We start from the raw sequence: 19773 nt of genomic DNA, 5'->3' as shown, positions 1-19773 counted from the left end.
AGTAAAAGAGGTATTATCCGCTAAATGTAGATAGAGTCTTTCTTCTGCAGAAAATGCCACTGTGAGTGAGACATTATCACACTGTATATGATACTGTTAACTTACTGTCATTGAATGTATGATCAGTATTTTACCATCGTATTTGGTCACGGTGAGGATAGTTTTAACTATTTTATTATAGTTTGGTAAACTCCACTGGTTCCAGACCTAAGGGTTTCCCCCCTCCAAAAGGCCACAAGATAAATCTGGTGGGTTGTGAAATGATTAATGAGACACACGTGAAGATAAAGCTAAGTCCTTCATTATTTTCCATAATCTTTATCTTTCTTAGAGAGAAAAAAGAAAATTTTCTCCAAAGACAAACAAGGCGACAACCAGCCAATGTATTTAATGTACAAAAGTACAATACTAGGTGGTGATTTTACGTCCTACTGAATGAGTAACGGCCTCTCTGCGAGGACCATAGCATGGCTGAGCTCCCTCATTCCACCTGTCCTCCTGTTTGGCTACAGCCAACTCTTGCTTATTCCTGCCAGCGACTAGCAACCAGGGCCAGCAGCGTCCCCCCTCCTCCGCCCTTTGGCTGTCCCCTCAGCCCCACTCCAGGAGAAGAACTGGAGCTTTCCCACTAAATCCGCTGAGACCCAATTACAGGGACTGCAGGAGAAATCATGACAAGATGCAAAGTTACTTTGCTTTAATTGAGGATGTGTTTAACACTCTCCTCAGGCCACCGCGGCCACTTCATGTCTGGGATGAAACGGGGAGCCCCGCAGTGGGACTTTAAAACATATATCTGTTTGTGACAAAGGCAAAGAACATTCTGATCTGTGGGGCTCAGACATTTAAGGGCAGCCGTGTGATTTAGGACGTTGAATTTCCAGTGCTTAAAAGCGTAAAAAACACATTTGATTTGTGACGAGGAAGCAACACTTTAATGTAAGGAGTACCTCAGAAGAGTTGCTCCCCTCCCTGGTTACTTCACTTGCAGCTGCTTGTTTTAATAGAGCCACATGTTAATTAGTATTGTAGTTAATCCTATATTAAAGAGACCCAAACTGTCAGGTCATATTATAAACAATCAGTCCTAATGTTCGTGCATGTGACATTTGGAGCTGCTATCTCTTCTAGCAAAATGTTCCCTAGGTACTAATTGGCCTACTTTACGCTGTCTTTCTTTGAATTGCCAGTTTCTTTATCATTTAGGATATTAGCCTTGACAAGCATCATCTCATATAGCATAGGCCCACTAAAAGTAGAGAGGAGCTTCGTCTTCTCTTTTCCTTTTTTTTGCAGAGGGACAGCAAAAATGGAAATAAATGATTTACACTAGCATGTAATAATGTGAGATCTACCTTCATGGGATATTAAATACAATTTGAAAGAAGAATAAAAGTTCAAACACTTAGCCAGCAGCATAGTAAGTGTAACTTTTCTCTGCTTGCATTATTTAAGATAGGCTCCATCATTTTATCAATCTATCGATCTCTCTCCAGAAAGATGAAAATGGAAAAATAATGAGGCCGATGAATACTGTGTAAAGAACATCAATGTGCAAAATTTAATTATCTGTGCTGGGAAGAGGAAGAAAATGTGTCGGCTGTTTTCTAAAACAAAAAGAAAGTGAAAAAAGGAGCAGTTAATATTTTTCCCTCTCTGCATATTTTAATTACCAGATCAATCATAACTACGTGCTGCAGCACTGCAGAGAAAAGAAAATTGCAAGTCTAAATGAAAAACAATAGATTTGCTTTAAAGTCTTTGCTCTTTTGAAGTCTAAATTAAAATTTCAGGTACCTTTACACGAGCCTTCTTCAGAAAGTTATGATATTTAATTAGCGTGTTTAGATTTTGCTGAAATTAAACTTCACAGCCGAGCATCATGTGAAATAAAGACTGGTAGTCCCAGGCTTCAGCGGGGGGGAAACACCGCAGACGAACAGATGGAATTAAATCACTTCAGCACATGAGGTCTGCGTATCCGCTGACAAAAGCTCATGTTCTTTTGACTTGTGCTGCCACTGGCGTGATCTGAGGCTGGCTCTTGCTGTTCACTGGAGTGGAGAAACAACTTTGCTCTCTGACTGTGTCTGTGCAGCTCCGATTCTGCGCCTGAAATCGGAGAATTGCGCCGTAGAATTGGCGGAGCAGCTCTCCCGTTCCGCCTGTTCCTGCTCACAAGAGCCTTTCCTGGTTGTGCTATAGCGCTGATGTTTATTTCTCCTGGCATGTCCTCGCCGGCGCCGAGCCACCGATTTCACACATTTTTATTGGCTAATTTGACTGTGCTCTTGCCAGCAGCTGAGAGCAAGCCAGGAGTCTGGGAATCTCAGAGACAGTGCTGCTGCTGCTGCAGCTGCAGCTGCTACTGTTGCTGTTTTCTGACTTGAGGTGCCTGCAGGGAGCAGACGAGGGTAGGGAGGCTCTCACCTGTCTCATAACAAGTAGTTGACCATGTTAGAATGAGGCGAGCTAGGTCTTGGAAACTGCCTATTAGATTAGTTACTGTGTGCTGCTGGTGAGTGTCTGTTTGGTGTGGGGTCAGGAGGGGAATGTGATTGCCTGTCTCTTAAGGTGACAGGGCTTTAGAGGAGCGGATGTACACCCAGTGAGATGCCCAATAGGAGCAGCCCAGCCGGCGCTATGCGTGCGTCCATCCTCAAACATGGCTAACATTTGCACAGCAGCGGCAGTCAGGCGTGACGTCTCCAGGCTCTGAGGTTTGTGCTGTCAGGACGGTAGAAATTAAACCTGGCACTGCAAAGCAGAATGTGCTGAAACTCATCAATTCCACATGGCTAGAGAGCCAAGTGCCTATTTATAACATCCCCCCTCTCTCTTCTTTACCTGGTGTTCATCCCCGGCTCTAAACACGCATCCGTAATGATGAATACACCCAACTGGGACGCTCCGACAGGGCATCAGTCAGGACAGGAAAACAAACATGCCAACACACACATACACACACATACACACACACACACCATCAGATCACAGCACAGCAGAGGAGGAATAAGAGTGACACTGGGAAGGCTGATGGAAAGGTTCAGGCGTCTCAGCATAAAAACACCCAGCAGAATCACAACAGTCAGTCACCAACCAGGAAACAAAAAAAGGGCAGTCAGATATATTAAACTTCTTCGACGGGCTCAGTGTGCAGCTGAAATATGGTGCTCCGCTAGTGAAACACCACCACTCAACTACTGTGTTTGTTTATGCAGTCATTTACTGAATTGATGATATTTCACTTTAAAAGTTACTGTCTGAACTGCTGAGAAATGGATTTACAGAGTTACACATTTGTCTTTTGGTACAAATGTGTTCACATTTATGATGTATAAAAGAATGCACACAAAAATGATCTGTATTGTCTGTTCAAATATGCAAGTCAGTAGTTATTGTTTTGTTTAGCTTTTTTTTCACATCCCTTTCTTTTTACTTTCCAATGGAAAGCTTTAAAGCAAGAATGTAACTTTTCAAAAAAAAAAAAACATCTATAATATATAGTCATGAGAATGAAAATGCATCGTTGCTCAGTTTAACACACTGACGGGTTCTCCACTTCCTCCCACTAGCCAGAAATGATTCTTAAATACCACAGATATGAATGCCGCCATCTTGCACATTTATCATGACATTTCACCTCCTTTTTAAAGCATCAAATAATTAATTAAAATCAAACTTACCAGGAGAAATGAACATTACAAATTATCAGAACTATAAAATGACAAGAGACTTTGAGAAAATGTATTTGACATGTAACTTTTTAGTTTGATCCATGTCCCATCCACAAACATGGATGAGGTGGAGTTAATGACCCATACAGGCCTCTCTTTTGTGGAGCCTTCATGTTGTCTATCTTTATATGTAGTCTATGGCTACGAGCAGTGGCTTGTTTTGTGTACGTAAGCTTATGTTACCAAACTCTGACATTACTATTGTATTGTGTCTTTCCTCAGTTAAAGGGATAATTCACTGTAAAATTTGAATTCACTTATTATCCATTCACCACTATGCCGAGAGAGAGGTGGGTGAAGTGTTTGAGTCCACAAAACACTTCTGGAGTCTCAGGGGTAAATAGACATTCATATTTGATTCGAAACAAGGTCATTTACACAATGTCTTTTTGCATAATTTTCCATTTTTTCTTTTTTCTGTGAACTATCCCTTTAAGTTATATTTAGTCTGAAAAAAAAAACGATTCTGTCTTGCTTTAGTAATAAAAATGTGAATGCTGTTGTGTAGTCTGATTATTTGCTAACAATAGATAATAGACATCTATTCTCTGTCTGACAGGTTTATGTAGTGTGGGAGTCATACAGCCTCGGGATAAGTACAAATTCTTTGCTCAGGTGGAAACATTTTCAACACCTGTGGATTCATCTTTGTCTTAAATTCTACTGCCCACATGAAATTTGCATCTGATTGCACCGATCTCATACTGACTTTGTGTTCAGTCTGCACTATGATTTAGCATTTATCATTACTGTGTAATTGTCACAGTTTAAAAATATTTACAACAAACATGGGTCAATAAACACTCACGACACTTAAGTAAATATAAAAATGGTGATTGTAAATGGTCTGCTGAGTGCTGCTCTGATGTCAAACGCATGAAGGTAAATTGAGCCTGCCTCTCTAAAAGGCAGAACTGCCTTCAAAATAAAAGACAAAAAAAGCCCTTGACTTGGCCATTTCTTCATTTATCAATATATGAGCTTTGGCATAAGTATTAGAGGTAAGATGGACAGTCATATAATATTTGATCCAATATCCACATATAAGCTTGTTTGTCTTGTACTGGTCATAATCAATAAAAGTAAACTTAAAAGTAATGAAATCTGAAAGAGTAAGTGAACAGAAGTGCATTGAGAGTGAGTCAAAGCACCTTCTCTGTGCTCATATGGAGAGCTGGCGTTCACTCTCAGGAGAAGCAGAGGACATAAAAGACACAAGGAAGGTATTATCTAATGTCCAATTACACCCAACCCACCCACATACCTACCTCCCCCTCGGCTCTGCCTGCCTCTCTCTCCCTCTGTCCTTACCTTCATGCTTGCCACCTTCCTTCCCTCTTCCTTAGTATGAAGAGGACACAAGTGATAAACCAGTAGCAGAGAGCCGGTGGTTTACATGGCCCTGGAGCCCATTATGTTTCCCACAATAGGCTGGAGGCCTGGACGTGCAGTGAATAGGTAATGGCTTGGAGATCCAGGGCCTGGTCTGCTGCTGCTCAATGAGCCCGAGACAGCCAAGCAGGAGACGGCCATTAGAGATACCTCGCCGGCCCAGTATGGAGGAGCAGTCTAGTCATAACTAGAGGGGTGGGGGGTGTATCAGGGTGTTACAAATGCCCCTTACATAAGGTGGGGCATGAATAATAACTGTAAGGCCAGGATCTGGTTTACTGACACAAAAATATGGGCGAATAATGTACTAAGAATACATCGACTTTAACACCAGCTGGCTTTTAAAAGTGTCGAGGAGCAGCTTAATGTCAGACTGTATCCGACTGCTCCTCACTTCTTCCAACCTCACCTTCCCAAGTTAGCCATCCACTCAAGCAATCTGTACCTAATCACCGCAAGGTTTAGCCCATGATGAAGATATGTCTTCATTGAGCTAGAAAAGCTATAGTGTCGCCGAGCATTTTTCCTAACGGCGCAGTCCCTCATGTATGAAAGCGCCATAGAGCCCCTCAGACAATTAGGCAGGGAAAAGCTTTATGACCGTTAGACTCACTCAGCGAGCGGCACTCTCACCGCCAGCACCGCCAGGAGCGCTGGCTCGTGCAGAAAGGTAATTACGGAGCCTCTCATAATGACACGGAGGAAGCTTGCGTCATAACACCCACAGCCTTTTATCATAGCGCTGTAATTAATTATCATCCTTTACTCTTTGATTCATTCCACTATTCATAACATATTCATACATTCAAGAGAAATTATCATTTCCTTCAGGAATTAATCAAAAGGAGGAAGAACTGGTCGACTCTCGATGGATGATCAAAGACGGTGTTTGTCTACCTCCCTGCATTGCGGGCGAGCTCAGGGCGAGGCAATATGGGCAAGGTCTCCGAACAAGAGTGAAACACTCGGCTCTCCTACTCCACGGCTCTGGTCAAACCAACTACATGATTGAAAACACAGCTCCCAGACAAATGATGGCAATCCAAACAACTGGCACATTATCTGTTATCTGTTGCACATTATCCCTCCCTTCTTCTGTCATTCACAAACGCACCGTGTGACAGGACAGATTGTGAAAATACATAATGGCGACATGAGCAGCTCTGTCCACGAAAGAGATGCATAAATCACAACAATACAACCTCTACCTTTCCTGAACGGTTGCATACGTGAGACGGAGCAGCCATTTTGAGATCTCTGCTCAGTTTCGTGGGGTTAAAAAGCTGCTGCATATTCAAAATACCTCCTGTGCTCTCACAGAAAACAAGCAACAACAACAACATACATAAAAACATTGTCTTCCCCCACATCATCACTTCCAACCTCAGGGGAAGAAATGGCACAGTTAGACTCATAAACAGGTGTCCACCGGCCCCCAGATCGCAGCGCTTTAATAGCTGTTTGATGTTTTTGATGTCTAGTCAGCTCAATCGTACCTTGCTGCTTGATAATGAGGGCCAATAATGATTCCTGAGCTTGAGGGGTTAATGGTATGTAACCGGCAGAGCTGCTAATTACACGTTACAAACTATTTATCAGAATCTCCATCTGCGCATTGTGCACGCTAAATTACTCCACGGATTATCATTGTAAAGCAAGTTTCAGTAATTAGGGACCCATACTGCTGTTTTCTTTTTCTGTGAGCACCAAACGACATCAGGAGGAGAGGAGAAAAATAGAAAGACTGGTTAATGTGGGCCTGATATTCAGACTGGTGCAGGCCGGATGCAGAGAGGAATCATCCTCTCCTGAAGAAGAAAAAAGAGGTTACAAACATGGAATCTGTCACTGTACTTTTTTTTTCTGTCTCACAAAGGTTTATCCTGAGGGGAGTTTACACTCTAAAGTGAGAGGGAGGTGTAAATTGCATTGAGAAGCCCACATAGTCTTGGTGAGACTTGGTGAAGAATGCTTCCAGTGTGTTCAGATGGCAGCCAGAGCTTGTGTGAAAGTTGTGTGAACAGCGTGGTCCAATGGACCCATCTCTCCAGCGATCAGTTATTTGAGAAATAACTGTCATATCCCCCAGCCCCAAAGGTGTGCCTGAGACCACAGAGACACGTACGATCTCTTCTTCTTCACTGTAAATTTTTATTAAAATTACCTTCATTATAAGACAGTGTTCATTATAAAACCAAAAACGCCGGTCTCCCAGGGCCCTGTGGATTAATAAGGACAGCGGTGTATTTTAAGCCGTAAACTCAGCTCCTCACTGTCCTTAATCTCCTTCCTACTTCACAAGGCCAAATTAACACCTCTCCTCAGCTCTGACGGGACCTCATTAGCAAACTTCCAGGGAAAGAAAGAGGAGAGCAGAACGAAAAAGAGGAGAAGAAGGAGGGAAGCGACCAATGACAGCCACCAGCTCTGGGATTAACCCTTTCTCCTCCTCCAGCTCCCCAGAAAAACTAGGTCGGCAACGTGTTTCTAATCAGTCGCCTGGTTAGCGATAATTAGAAGGCGAGATTGGACGGGAGAAGAGAGAGAAAGTGGGTGGGGAACATTGAAATGAAAAAGAAAAGAAAGAGAACCTGTCATGTCGCAAACACTTCAAAGGAGCCGGCTTCTCTTTTAGAAGTGGCATGATGAGGGTCCAAATGCCACGAGGCGCTCCTGTGGGCCTCCGAACTTGGAGAGGGGGTGGTGGAGGCAAGAACCCAGTTATTTCTCATATGTATGCAACCTCACACACACACACACACACACACACACACACACACACACACACACACCAGGACGTTTCTATCGCTCACCACCTGTACAGTGCAGCTGCAGGGGAGCTGTAGTCTATCCCAAACCACACAGACAAACAAGCACATCCAACTCCACCTTCTCCACACACTCTCCCCCTGCAGCAGCAGGTCGAGGTCCCACAGCTTACACTGAGGTCGTGCAGACTACCGCTGGGTAAAGTTCACAAGCCTCCGCAAGCTGTTTGACATTACCAATAAGGTCAGAGTGTATCAGAAAACACCAGAGGATTATATTATTATGGTGTGTCGAGTTGTTCCCTGCACCTTGCCATCAAAAAATAACCAGGGCCTTTTTCCTCTGCTAGCTGGCTCACTTATCAATGTGCAGAACACAAGCCTGTGGAAGTTACACAAGAGAGACCGAGAAGTACCCAGAGAGGCCTGCAGCTAACAAGACAAAAAAATCATCGCTCATTATCAGCCATCTATTTTATCTACTAGGAAACATCTCTAGACTCCCAGTTGTCAGACATCAATGGTGCTTAAATTAATCCTATGGGTGCCTGTTTGCACAATAAAGATATGGAAGGGTGCCTCTGATATTTGTGCGACTTTACAGTCAGAGTAATTGAATTAGCACACAAATCAACCACAGAGTATTGCAGAGTGTAGCATTGAATGTGATAGCTCCTGCCAGGGAGCACAGTTGCTTGGGCATAGTCAATTATAAAGCATTAAAAAGAAGCTGCCAATAATCACTTCCAAGAGAACTGAACAATCCATGCTGAGTGTTCTCATGTTTACCGATGATAGGGCTTTCAGGTTAGCGCTGAGCGGGAGTTTAGAAGGGAGAGTGAGACTGGAAACATATTTGCGGTATCATTTCCATAAGCCTCTGCTTTGCGGACCATAACGCAGCTCACAAATGTGATTTATGACCTTGGTTTAATGGCTGGAGCTGAGTCTTGGTAGGTATCAGATGACTTTTTCAATATGGCGACGTCAGAGGGGGCACTGTGAATGCACCATCACAACAGGAAATGAGGGCTTGTCTCAGCCAAGAAAATATGAGAAGCCAGATATCTGATCATCTAATGGCAGATAGATGCTACTTCACTTTGACAGAAAAGGCATCGGTCAATAAGCACCAGATGAGCAGCAACATGAAAACTATGCCAGGGATTCCTTACCCCAGCCATCAGATCATTCACTCCGGGAGAACAGTGACCTGTACTGGTCAATGCACACAGAATATCCTGCAGGAACGTCTCTTGTCCCAGTAAATGATAATATCCAAATCACCATAAAAAATGTTTCAAGGGATTAGCATTTCCCACTTTTTTTTACATTTTATTCTGCAGGCTCTGTAAATGTTTCATAAACCTGTAAAATGCAAAGAAGTGTGACTCACCTGAGCCTGGAAACTCTTGAGCACAGGTGCCACCATCTCCCGCACTTCCTATGTAGAGACAAAAAAAGTAAACCCTGCCTCAGCATTTTTCATTTTGCAAATGTTCCACCTGTTTAAAGACTCACATTGGCCCCCAGTGAGGCACAACCAGCACCACTAGAAAGAGGACTGAGAATTTTTTAATGTTAATGTATTCTCTCCATAGCTCCTTGCGTGTGTGTGAGAGCGAGGTATGTTGTTATGGGGTGTGGGTATTAGCAGTTAAACCTAAAGGGTTTGAGTGGGCATGTTTGAAAAGCGGGGCTTTCCAGTAGCTTGCGTTAGAGCGCAGAGATTCAGACTTGTGCGAGCTCCCACAGCATCAGGTAAGGGGATTGTGCTGCCAGTGGTGACAGCCTGATCCTGTCTTAAACGCCTGTATTATACTGACAAGATTACAGCACTACACTGCATATAAGCAGGCTGAGATAGGCAGGCAGCATAACCACAGCAAATAGCCTCAGGGCTCATTTATAAAATATAAAAAATATTCTCTTTGACTTCAGCTTGGATGTCAATGGATGATCATTTCAAAGAAGATGATAGAAAAGGACAAAATCATATCGCTATCATTCTTTGAGTTTGCTTTTCATGCATTCAGTTCCATACCTTAATTGCCATTTTGCCTTAGAAAAGTAAGGTGGAACAAGGTCTCGGCTTTACAGAAGCAGTAAAAAAACGTTCATGCATGGACGGCAAACATGAAGATACATTCTCAGTCTGTGATTTAAAATGGTTGTGAACATTATATCAACTGACACATAAAAAACAGCAAAAGTAATTTATCAGTTGCATCTGTAAGGTGCATAACGTCAATGAGTTTGGCTAAATTCTGCTCAGAGAGCTACAGAAAAAAAAGCATAATACTCCTACTATTAGTTATTTTTCTTGTATTAGTGTCATCTAACATTTATGTTGGATTAAACTATTGTATGCATTTGCAGTTCCTGAATACTGCTGACCAAGTAGAGGTGTGCAGACATTAGGTAGCGAGGAGTTTAGGAGAGGTTCACATAACGTCTGATCTAAAACTTTATTCATGTTAAGAATGAGGACTGTGGATTTTGTCCCTCATCTCTTTCATTGGAGTCACGTCAATGCTTCAAGTATACAAAAGGAACAATTAAAGTGAAACTCAATAAATTCACACGAGCTTTTTGAACCTTTTGAAAAATGCAAATCAATCCTTTAAAATGAAGAAATTTACACTTTTTTCTTTGCTTGCTGATTAAGTCACATGAGAAACCTGTGGAACCAAATTTGCATGTGTCTCAGATTGCAATTAAAGGAGATATGGTGAGAGTCACAGAGCCCTGCTCAAAAAGTTCAAACTTCATCAGTCCATATCTCCCATTATTGCGTTTATTGACATTTAAAAATCTATGAAGCCTAATTTCCTGGGACCAAATGAGGACACCAAATATGGTGTTTATTTAGTTTTTAAAACTTTTGTTAGTGCAAAACCCTAATCGCAAGGGAGGATTTCTACTCTGCACAGTGTCTGCAGGCAGAAAGGCATACTCACGAGCATGCTCTGCATGCACGACTCCGTCCCACTAGCACGAGCACAAACTCATCCTTGCCTACACACTCGCAACTGCTCAACACTGCCTTAAGGTCGCTCACTTGCCAATTTCAATTGTGGGACTTTGGAGGCGGGGACAATGGCTGATGCTCCTCTCCTTTGATTGGTCACTTTGAACACTCCAGTGACAGGCTTATCTACTTTCTTACACTATTCCTATGCTAACATGATGTTATGTCTGGGGACAAGTCAGAGCTTTCTCCAAATGAAAAATTGTAAAAACATGGTGAAAAATGTTTTTGTACGTGCACAAATTGTGAGACTAAATAAACACCATAGATTAATTTCACTAAGATCTGTGATGGCGTGGCCCCTTTGTTCTAAATGTGCACAGTGTATTTGCCTTCAATGAAACCCTGTTTTAATTGTAGCACTAAAAAGGTGTGTTTGTTACAGTTGTTGGGCGACACGTGTTCACCGTTATATCACAGAAACATTTTGGGAGAAAGTCAGTATATCAGCTGCTCAATCAGACACCATGATAACATCATCATAAACTGGTGCATCGGCTTTAGAGTTAGGAGCAAAGTGGTCTTACAGCATTTGGAAATGAGCCTCCTGGACTCTCACCTCACCTCAGCAGAGGCAGACGTTACTGCAAGGCCTCTGCATTTAAATATTAACTGAGCTACTAGAAGGGAGGGAGTGGGGGGAGGCTCACTCTGGCTCCTCTCAAGTGTTGTGTTCAGTTAATATATACTAATGCAGATTTTACAGAAAGAAAGAAATAATTCCCTGTACAAAAGGTGCATGCGGGGGCTTGAGCAACGGTACTGATGCAGTACCTGCTGAGGTGAAGAAGAGGAAAACGACACATGGAGCTGTAAGCCAGTGCTTGTGTGTGTGTGTGTGTGTGTGTGTGTGTGTGTGTGTGAGGAGGGGGGTGTTTCGACTCACCTCAGGGACATTTCTCTTGAACTCCCTGCTCAGCTCTACCAGGTGCTTGTGGGAATGTTCGCTCTCCTCTTGTCGACCCGCCAGCTCAGATGCTACAGAGTTTAGCTCCCTCTGTGAACGCACAAAAGGAGAGAGAAGCGGCGTGAGAGGAAGCGAGTGGAGGGAGACGGCACTTTAGGGAACCAGCCTGCCAACGCTCATCCAGTAAAGCTTAGAGTGTACATAAATAAAAATACACTGCTGAATATTAACAATGTAATCCTTCATGATCTCACAGCAGTAATACTTACAGCTAGCCCTGGCCCATAAATAATTAAGCCAAAATAAATCCAATGCCTACAGTAGCAGAAGGCCTTTTAGATAATCAGTATTTGAAATAATCAATACGCTTGCAACGGCTATAGAGCGCCAGCGAGGGAGTGGGGCAAGAGGGAGGGAGTAGAGAGAGAGAGTGAGTGAGTGAGAGGAAGAGAGAGGTGGGGGTGGGGGTATTGGGTCACGTGTAGAGACCCAATAACCTGACAAACACCCTTACAAACAAATAAGAGCTTCCTCCTGAAATGAAGGGCTGTTTTTTAAGCCTGGCCAAACACCTCCCTGCTTTTGTAATTACCACAGGTCAGATCTATTTTCAGCTTCTTTTCAATCTCTCTTCCATCGCCTGCACCGATCGTTATATTGATTCCACACAGATTTTCAATACAGGACAGCAGCCTCCATAGCTTTAACCAAATTACCCTTTTGCTACAGCAACAGCCCCCGATCGCTATTGCATTAATGTATCCGCACATCAGTTGTTTACATGTTTGTGTTATGCGAAATGAAAGCTCCACCCCGGCAACATGTCTGATCCACTATTCAGAGCTGTCTGTGCAGCAGGCCCTTCATCAGAACCTTGCATTCATGCTGGACTCAGCTGCACCACATGCCATCCGCAAATCCAATATTATTGATCCGTCATCCAATTCCCGGCTCTTTCAGCAAACAGGAAAGGGAAAAAAAAGGAAAAGAGATTCAAACTCTACAACCCTGTACTGAGCAACGCTTGTAACAGACAACCGCACATTCACCTCGTCTTCATTTTGACTGAAACTCTCGGTAATTGATGAGGATCTTCTCTTGTAACTGCTGGGTTAGGGTTACATTATAAAAGTGGAGAAGGGGATTCAATTACCACTGCGAATTTATATATGACGCCGGGAAATTAAATTGACTGTGTTTTAATTAATCTGCAGTCTTACTTAAAGGCAATTTAATAAATCATCACACAAAGAAGGCGAAAAAAAACCGGGAGGAAATGGAAAGGGTGAAACTTCAACAGAGGGGGCCTCGTGAGATGTTGGCAGCCTGTCGGTCAGAAGTAAGCTGTTAATTGAAGGGCTGCTGGTTCAAGTCCCTGGACTGACGAGTCAGAAAGTGGCTTAAGTACGACTGAGTGTACAGTTTGAAGTAAGAAGCATACAGTAGCTATAAGCTGACATGTTGCACTAAAACATTACAACTAGCAAATATGTTTCCAATTTGACGCTACAGGTTCATAAACACTGTGCTAAAGACTTTTTCTGAAAAAAACTGGATTGACATTTCTTAGCCTGCTGCACAATATTCAAATGCAATAAGTGAACCAGCGCCACCTGTCTGTTGTATTTACACTGACATGTCACCAAATTGAAAATGTGATGGTCATTGACAAATGGACAAAGTCAGTAGCAGGAACAGACTTGTAACAGAAACAATAATTGTTAGTAGGATACATTTGCTGTTGATGAGATTTGTGGGTGTTGTGTCCTCTTGTCCTATTCTTTATTTGTAAAAAAGAAAGAAAATACATTTAAACACCTGGTTACCACCACTGCTCCTCTCACTCAAAAATCTCAGGTTCAACAGTAAGAAAGTATCCAAATATTTCAGATACATCTGGTTTGTGAAAAATGTGTCATTCCTGATAAATCGTACTGTCACTGAAAAAGGCCATGGCCGTACAGGATAAGGCGACAGGACTTAATAAATTCCTGTTAGGCCTTACAGTCCGTCTGGGATGAGCCTTCCTGGAGATTAGAGAGAGGGCTTTCAGAAGCCGGCCAACCTCCACTAGATTCAAATGACCCCAGACCGGCTAATCTTGCCAAGAGAAAATTCCTCCAGAAGTGACTGAGTGGATTTTATAAGTACTTAAGATATAACAGTGTGGTGATTCTAAGTTCGCCAGTGCTCCCGCGGCCTCAGCGTAGAGCTGGGTTTGCTTCTTATTGCAGCTCAGCTGATGAGAATGGTGAATACTCGCGCTATGAGAGCCAAACAGTGCAATCATAATGGCATGGTTATTTTGAAAGCACCCCCACAGTTTCTAGACCATTATGAGGAAGGGAAGCCTGGGCAACAGCCCATCAAATGAAAACTACTGTCTGTCTTCTGCAAGGAAGCGAAGCAGAACAGAATGTTTGCTACTTTGGTTGTCTTGCTCAGATTGATGATGGGAGGAACTCCACAATGTAGTGTTTCTCAATGTTATCTCCAGAGACAAAAGATACTGAAGATTTTTCTTCTGCCTCTTAATCTGATGGGATCCATTTCAACCTATAACCAGGGCACCCACAAGATCCCTGATAAAATTCACTTTCCATTATGTTGATCTTCATCCTTCGTGAAATCTTTTGTGTGAACATGTTGCTTCTGATGTCTTGAACACTTAAAGAGGGGGAAAGGCAAGTTCGACACGTTGTTCTAAAAGGAGCTTCACGGTATTAATTTGACAGGTTTTAAAAAGGACGATTGGGACCAAATTTTCAGTGTGTGGCAGTCGGGTCAATACAGGGCTCCTGTCATTAAGTCTCTGCCAGTCAAACATCCAGCCATAATTGATGAGTTTCCCCTGGGGAGGGTGGAGCTGTCATTGGGGCTGGAACGGCAGGAAGGAGGGATTTTAAACATGGAACCAGTCCCGACGTGCTCGAGTCAATCTGCAGGGAAAGCAATCTTTGGGACTTCTGACTCAAAAACAAAGACCAAGAAACAAGACGCTTATTGGTTTTAACAGGATAGACCTGCAGCCTATTGGCAGCCAGTAAATGGACTTAAAGCTCAATGAACTGCTGAACACCAGAAAAAAAAAACGTCCTTTGGCTTACAATTATAGGCTTTGCACTTCTGACACAGAGGGACTGAAGATGAACCTGATCAGTGGAGCCAGCACATGATCTGACAGGCAGCCATTTATATCATTGATATCATTAAGAGTTCTCAGGTTTAAGCAAGTGTGTTGCTGCAAATGTTCAGGGTGTGGTCCCTTCAGACTCTGATGGGTGAGGGATAAAGGAGAATATAAAAAATAGAGGCCAGGAGAGGAGAGAGATCTATGAAAAACACAAAGCGTTGAGGGTTGTCAAGCATGCTACATTCCATTTAAATGATGGGTGCGATATGTCTATTTCAGGTAAGGGCAGCAAACACAGGGTATGAAGTCTAATAATCAAATCCAGTAGAAGATTTGCAGAGCAAAAATGGCTCTTGACAAAGATGGGAGCAGAAAGATGTGCTGTAACAATCTGCGCAAGTGTGAATGTTGTAGGTAAAAAGCATTGTGCTGGAGTAGATTTGACATTGATTCATTAAACCTAGCTTGTCTTGATTACATCTGTAGTGGTAAGCTATTTTCTAGCCTTTCACAAAGACAACCCATGGTGGAAAATGTTGACAACTGGGAAAAAAAAACTAGCAAGGTACTGCAATGAGGTTGACTGAGTCAAAATCACTATTGTGTGTGGAGTGGGCTTGGACGGCACAAATTAAAGAGGAAAAAATGGGGAGGAGGAGGAGAGAGGGGAAAATGCAGATGGGGTATTATTTTTCTTTTTGTATCCCATCTAATTGCAATCATAGGCAGATGTCTGAAAGTGTGACAGCATCAGCAGAATTGCTGCTGAGAGCACAGAATCTTTGTCTAAAAATAATCAGACATTCTGTGTGCTGCTGTTTGTTATAATGGTAATCGATGCTGGAGGCTTTGAATTCCATCAATTTATAGATCCACTCTGTTCTGCCTGGTGACTGTACTGCCTCACAACCCCCACCCGCAATCGCACACCGACGCAGAAAAAACCACACACACTTGCACGCAAGGTCTCGCACAAAAGAGTGGCCGGGCACATGCGCTCGCACAGACACATGTGCGCTGACATCCGTGCATTGGGGCTGCAGCAAGGCAGAGCAGGGACCGGCGTGTGATTAAGATAAGTGTAGTTTCCTTTCATACATTCCTTATCACCTCCCATTCTCTGTGAGGCACAAGATTGTCCATAGCTAACTCAGATTAGCCCCCACATCTCAGACGCCACATTTGAGAGTAGGGGGGGACTGATCAATAAATCAAATCACCACAATCAATGGCCCCAATCACTGCAGTCTAGTCTGGCCTCAACATTATTACTGGAACCCCACCTCCCTTCAGCCACTGGGGCAGGACGGAGCAGTTTGGTGGGGGGATGGAGTGGTGTGGGGAAGAGCACCGTGGCGTCTGTCCATATGAAAGATCCAAAACGAACTGTTATCTAGCCTGCTTCGGGCTGAGCATCAGTTAAGGGCCAAACACGCAGGCAAAGAGAGTGTGTGTGTGTGTGTGCATGTGTGTGTTTGTGTGCATGTGCGAGTGTGTGCTGGACCGTCCACAAAGAGGGAGTCAGGCGGGAGGTGCCTCTGACCTCCACGACCTGGCGCTCGGAACGTGAGCTGAGCACACTGCCTCTGACGGGGAGGAGGGTGAGCGGCTGCTATCACCTGGCATCTCCCTCCATCTGTTTACCACCGACTAATGCTCCTTCACTTTTACTCTCCATCAGCTCAACTAGAGCAGTTCACACCACCACCGCACTGCTGTTAGACCACACCTGGGTCAAAACACTATTTGCATTTAGGAGTTTGTTTTGACCTGCTGCAAGTGCCAGATGGGTGGAGTTAACCTCAGGGTGATGATTGTGTTTGCTGATAAGTGTTTGCCAAAACCAAAATAAGCTTCTAGATGTGCAAATTTTAAACTAACTGCAAACTGCCGTTTTCTTTATTGACATTGTTTTTAAGCATTTTGTCTTTATTGCACATCGACAATTTAAGGGGACACTGAAAACAAGGGCAGACAGATTCAAAGATGGAAAGATTCAAAGATACTGGTTACAGTATAACAAGTGTTGAGTGTGAATGGTTGTTTGTCTCTGTATGTTGGCCTTGTGATAGGCTGGCGACATGTCCGGGGTGTACCCCGCCTCTAACCCAATGTCAGCTGGGATTGGTTCCAGCTCCCCCCACGGCTGTCCAAAGGTAGGCAGTATAGATAATGGATGGATGGCATGAGCCTTAACCGTTACACAACAGATCGCCTTCTTTGTATGTCCCTTGAAAAGGATTGGTCCCCAACCTTTTTGAATTGGTCGCCTAGCAGCATCTCTACAGCTTACATACATTGACTGCTATGCTAATGCTGACAACTAAGCTAATTATCTTGTAGCAGTACAGTTATATATAACAGATATGAGTAGTATCATTTTTCTCATGTACCTGGAAGAAAGCAAATTAGTGTTTCTGTAAATGTCAAACTATTAAGCAACATCCACTTGCATCGCACTGTCGGTGGTTGCATGTGTCAACTGCTTGTAATCAATTCAACCGAAGTGTGGTTATTTCAGTAATGTTTACGGGCTCAAAGAGGTAAAATTATCTCATAATTCTTAACACAAAAAGCAACAATTAAAAGTAAAACATTATCTTGAATAGCAAAAGGATTTTCTATGCAGCAGCATTCCTGACGGCACTGTGCAGAAATATGTAGGTAGTGTATAGATTGTGAGGACTTACCGACGAGGAAAATCACATTTCATTTTGACACCTCTCTAAACTCTGGACTGGTAAGTCTGATAAATCATCCAAAATAATTAATCCCCAGTCAGTCAGGCTGTCTTCAAACAGCATGCTAAATCTTACAAAAGGAAGGAGAAGCGTGTGAGCATTACAACCATCAGCAAAAGGTGTGACTGGTGTTGTCAGCCATTATTCGTCATACCCTGCTTCATTTAGAGAGTTTTTGGCGCCTGATGCACCAGAGCACAGCCTACTTGTCAACACTTCTCTCACTGTAATTCCAACATTCACACTTGGACACACAGGCACACACACATTTCCTATTCCTCACTGATACATTGATGGCACATCTTTGTATGATCAGGAAGGCTCTAATTCTATTTATCGCCAAGTCTTTTTCAAAATAGTATCAAGAAGTATCATTTCAACATCTTATTACAGCCCTTTCACACAATCCTGTACCCACTCCGAATCCAATGAATAACTTTAAATGTCCCCCAATTAGAAACTTCAAATTGCAATCCATGACTGAATGCTCCAACCGAAGGCCAATTACAACACCTTATTTATCATCATTAAGGCCAACCATTGTTCTGCTCCTTTCAAACTGTGGTTACAATCAGGGTGTCTATTGTCATTGTGTGGTACATGCAGGGTGACTAATTACATAGTCCTATGATTCATTAGCAGACTAGTGGGTTGAAACCTGAGAGAAGCCATGATAACTTCAGTCGGCCAAATGATCAACTCAAAGGGGGATGTGAATATGGAGGAGCAACAGGGAGGTTTCACAGTAGCCAAGAGCTCAGAAACTGCCAGTGTTTAAAGTTTTTCGAGGGGATGCATAACGAATTAGAAAAGCAGTGACAGTGTGGAACCTGAACAATAAAATTGGGGACAAGGTTTTTTTTTTCTTTCAAAGTGGGAAAAGCAGACTGCACTCATTTCTGTGAAGCTTCAACCATTGAGGTCAGTTAGTGGGAGTTGGAGGAAGGCTCCACAGATGCAGTCATCACTACGATGGCCCACTTTCACCTGAAACGACGAACTGCAGCGGTGCAACACAGCTAACCTGCGATTGTTTATTCTCTCTTAAGAAATGTCAATCTGTTCACTCTCAGGTGTGCTGCTCTTCCTCTTGTTTTTGTTGTTTTCTCCCCCCTACTCTCTCCGTTTTCCCATGTCGATTGCAGCAAGATCAAAGCGACGCTGCTGGAAGAATCTGAATATTTCAGGTGTGGAGAGAAGCCTGTGTTTCACACCACCTGTGTAGCACTGAGAGACAGGTCCCTCCTCTCGCTCAGACTCAGTTAGCGGGGCCCCTGGGGCCAGGCGACATGAACCAGGGCCACCTGTCTGAGAGAGAGGGAACACTCCTTTACCCTCCTTCTCTCCATCGCACTTTCATTTTACAGCATTTGAACCAAAAATAAATGGATCTAAATAGAGCGGTGAGAGTGGGAATAAAACCGGCGCTGACAACAAGCAGCCGAGAGCTTTGAGCGCCGTCACAAAGGCTTGAAGATCTGGTAGACGAGTTCCGTTGCTGCAGAATGGGAGCAACCACTTGAAAGGGCAGTTTATCCATGAATCGTTTCCCATCCTGTTCTGCAGAAGAAGGTAGGACTTACATATTAAATGATGAACCCGGTCAAGACAACCACCTGGATTATTTTCTGCCATAACATAGAACTAAGTGTGGAGCAGGTCTGCAAGATAATTCTCATCACCTCATCAGGGCCGCCATTTCTGACCCAAAGCAAATAAAGAGTATCCCTGATGTCCGCGCTAGCCTCACCAGTTTGATGTAGCTGCTCTCCTTGGAGGGCTGTGTGCCTTGACATGTGTGCATGTGTAAGCACTTGTGCAAGCGTGTGTATACGTGTATGTGTGTGTGGACATGTGGTCAGGGGGGCGTGGAGCAGGTTCCACACTACCAGTTCCCAGGCATGTCTCTCAAAAGGGCCGTAAAGTCTTTACAGCAAATTCCTTACATTCATCTGTGTCAGAGCGCTCGGCACACATTAGGCGTTTACACGGGAGGAAACACAATCTATTTGATGCTACACTGCCCACACGTCCAGAGCCCTCCTCCCCACACTGGAGATTCAC

At 43.4% G+C, this 19773-nt stretch overlaps 1 protein-coding gene across 5 annotated transcripts in view; it reads right to left on the bottom strand.

The window, feature by feature from the left end:
• Window positions 1–19773, bottom strand: part of cux2b (cut-like homeobox 2b) — an 84422-nt gene that overhangs the window by 39447 nt on the left and 25202 nt on the right. For all 5 annotated transcript variants that reach the window (XM_020094061.2, XM_020094063.2, XM_020094062.2 and 2 more), the window contains exons 2-3: window positions 11815–11925; window positions 9294–9341 (exon numbers count right to left, since the gene is read on the bottom strand). In XM_020094061.2, coding sequence (XP_019949620.2) covers window positions 9294–9341; window positions 11815–11925 — 159 coding nt within the window. The remainder of the gene's footprint in view (window positions 1–9293; window positions 9342–11814; window positions 11926–19773) is intronic.

The sequence above is a fragment of the Paralichthys olivaceus genome, chromosome 4 (genome assembly GCF_024713975.1).
Source record: "Paralichthys olivaceus isolate ysfri-2021 chromosome 4, ASM2471397v2, whole genome shotgun sequence".
NCBI lineage: Eukaryota > Metazoa > Chordata > Actinopteri > Pleuronectiformes > Paralichthyidae > Paralichthys > Paralichthys olivaceus.
Note: the sequence above shows the minus strand (reverse complement) of the source record. Positions and strands in the feature narration are given on the sequence as shown.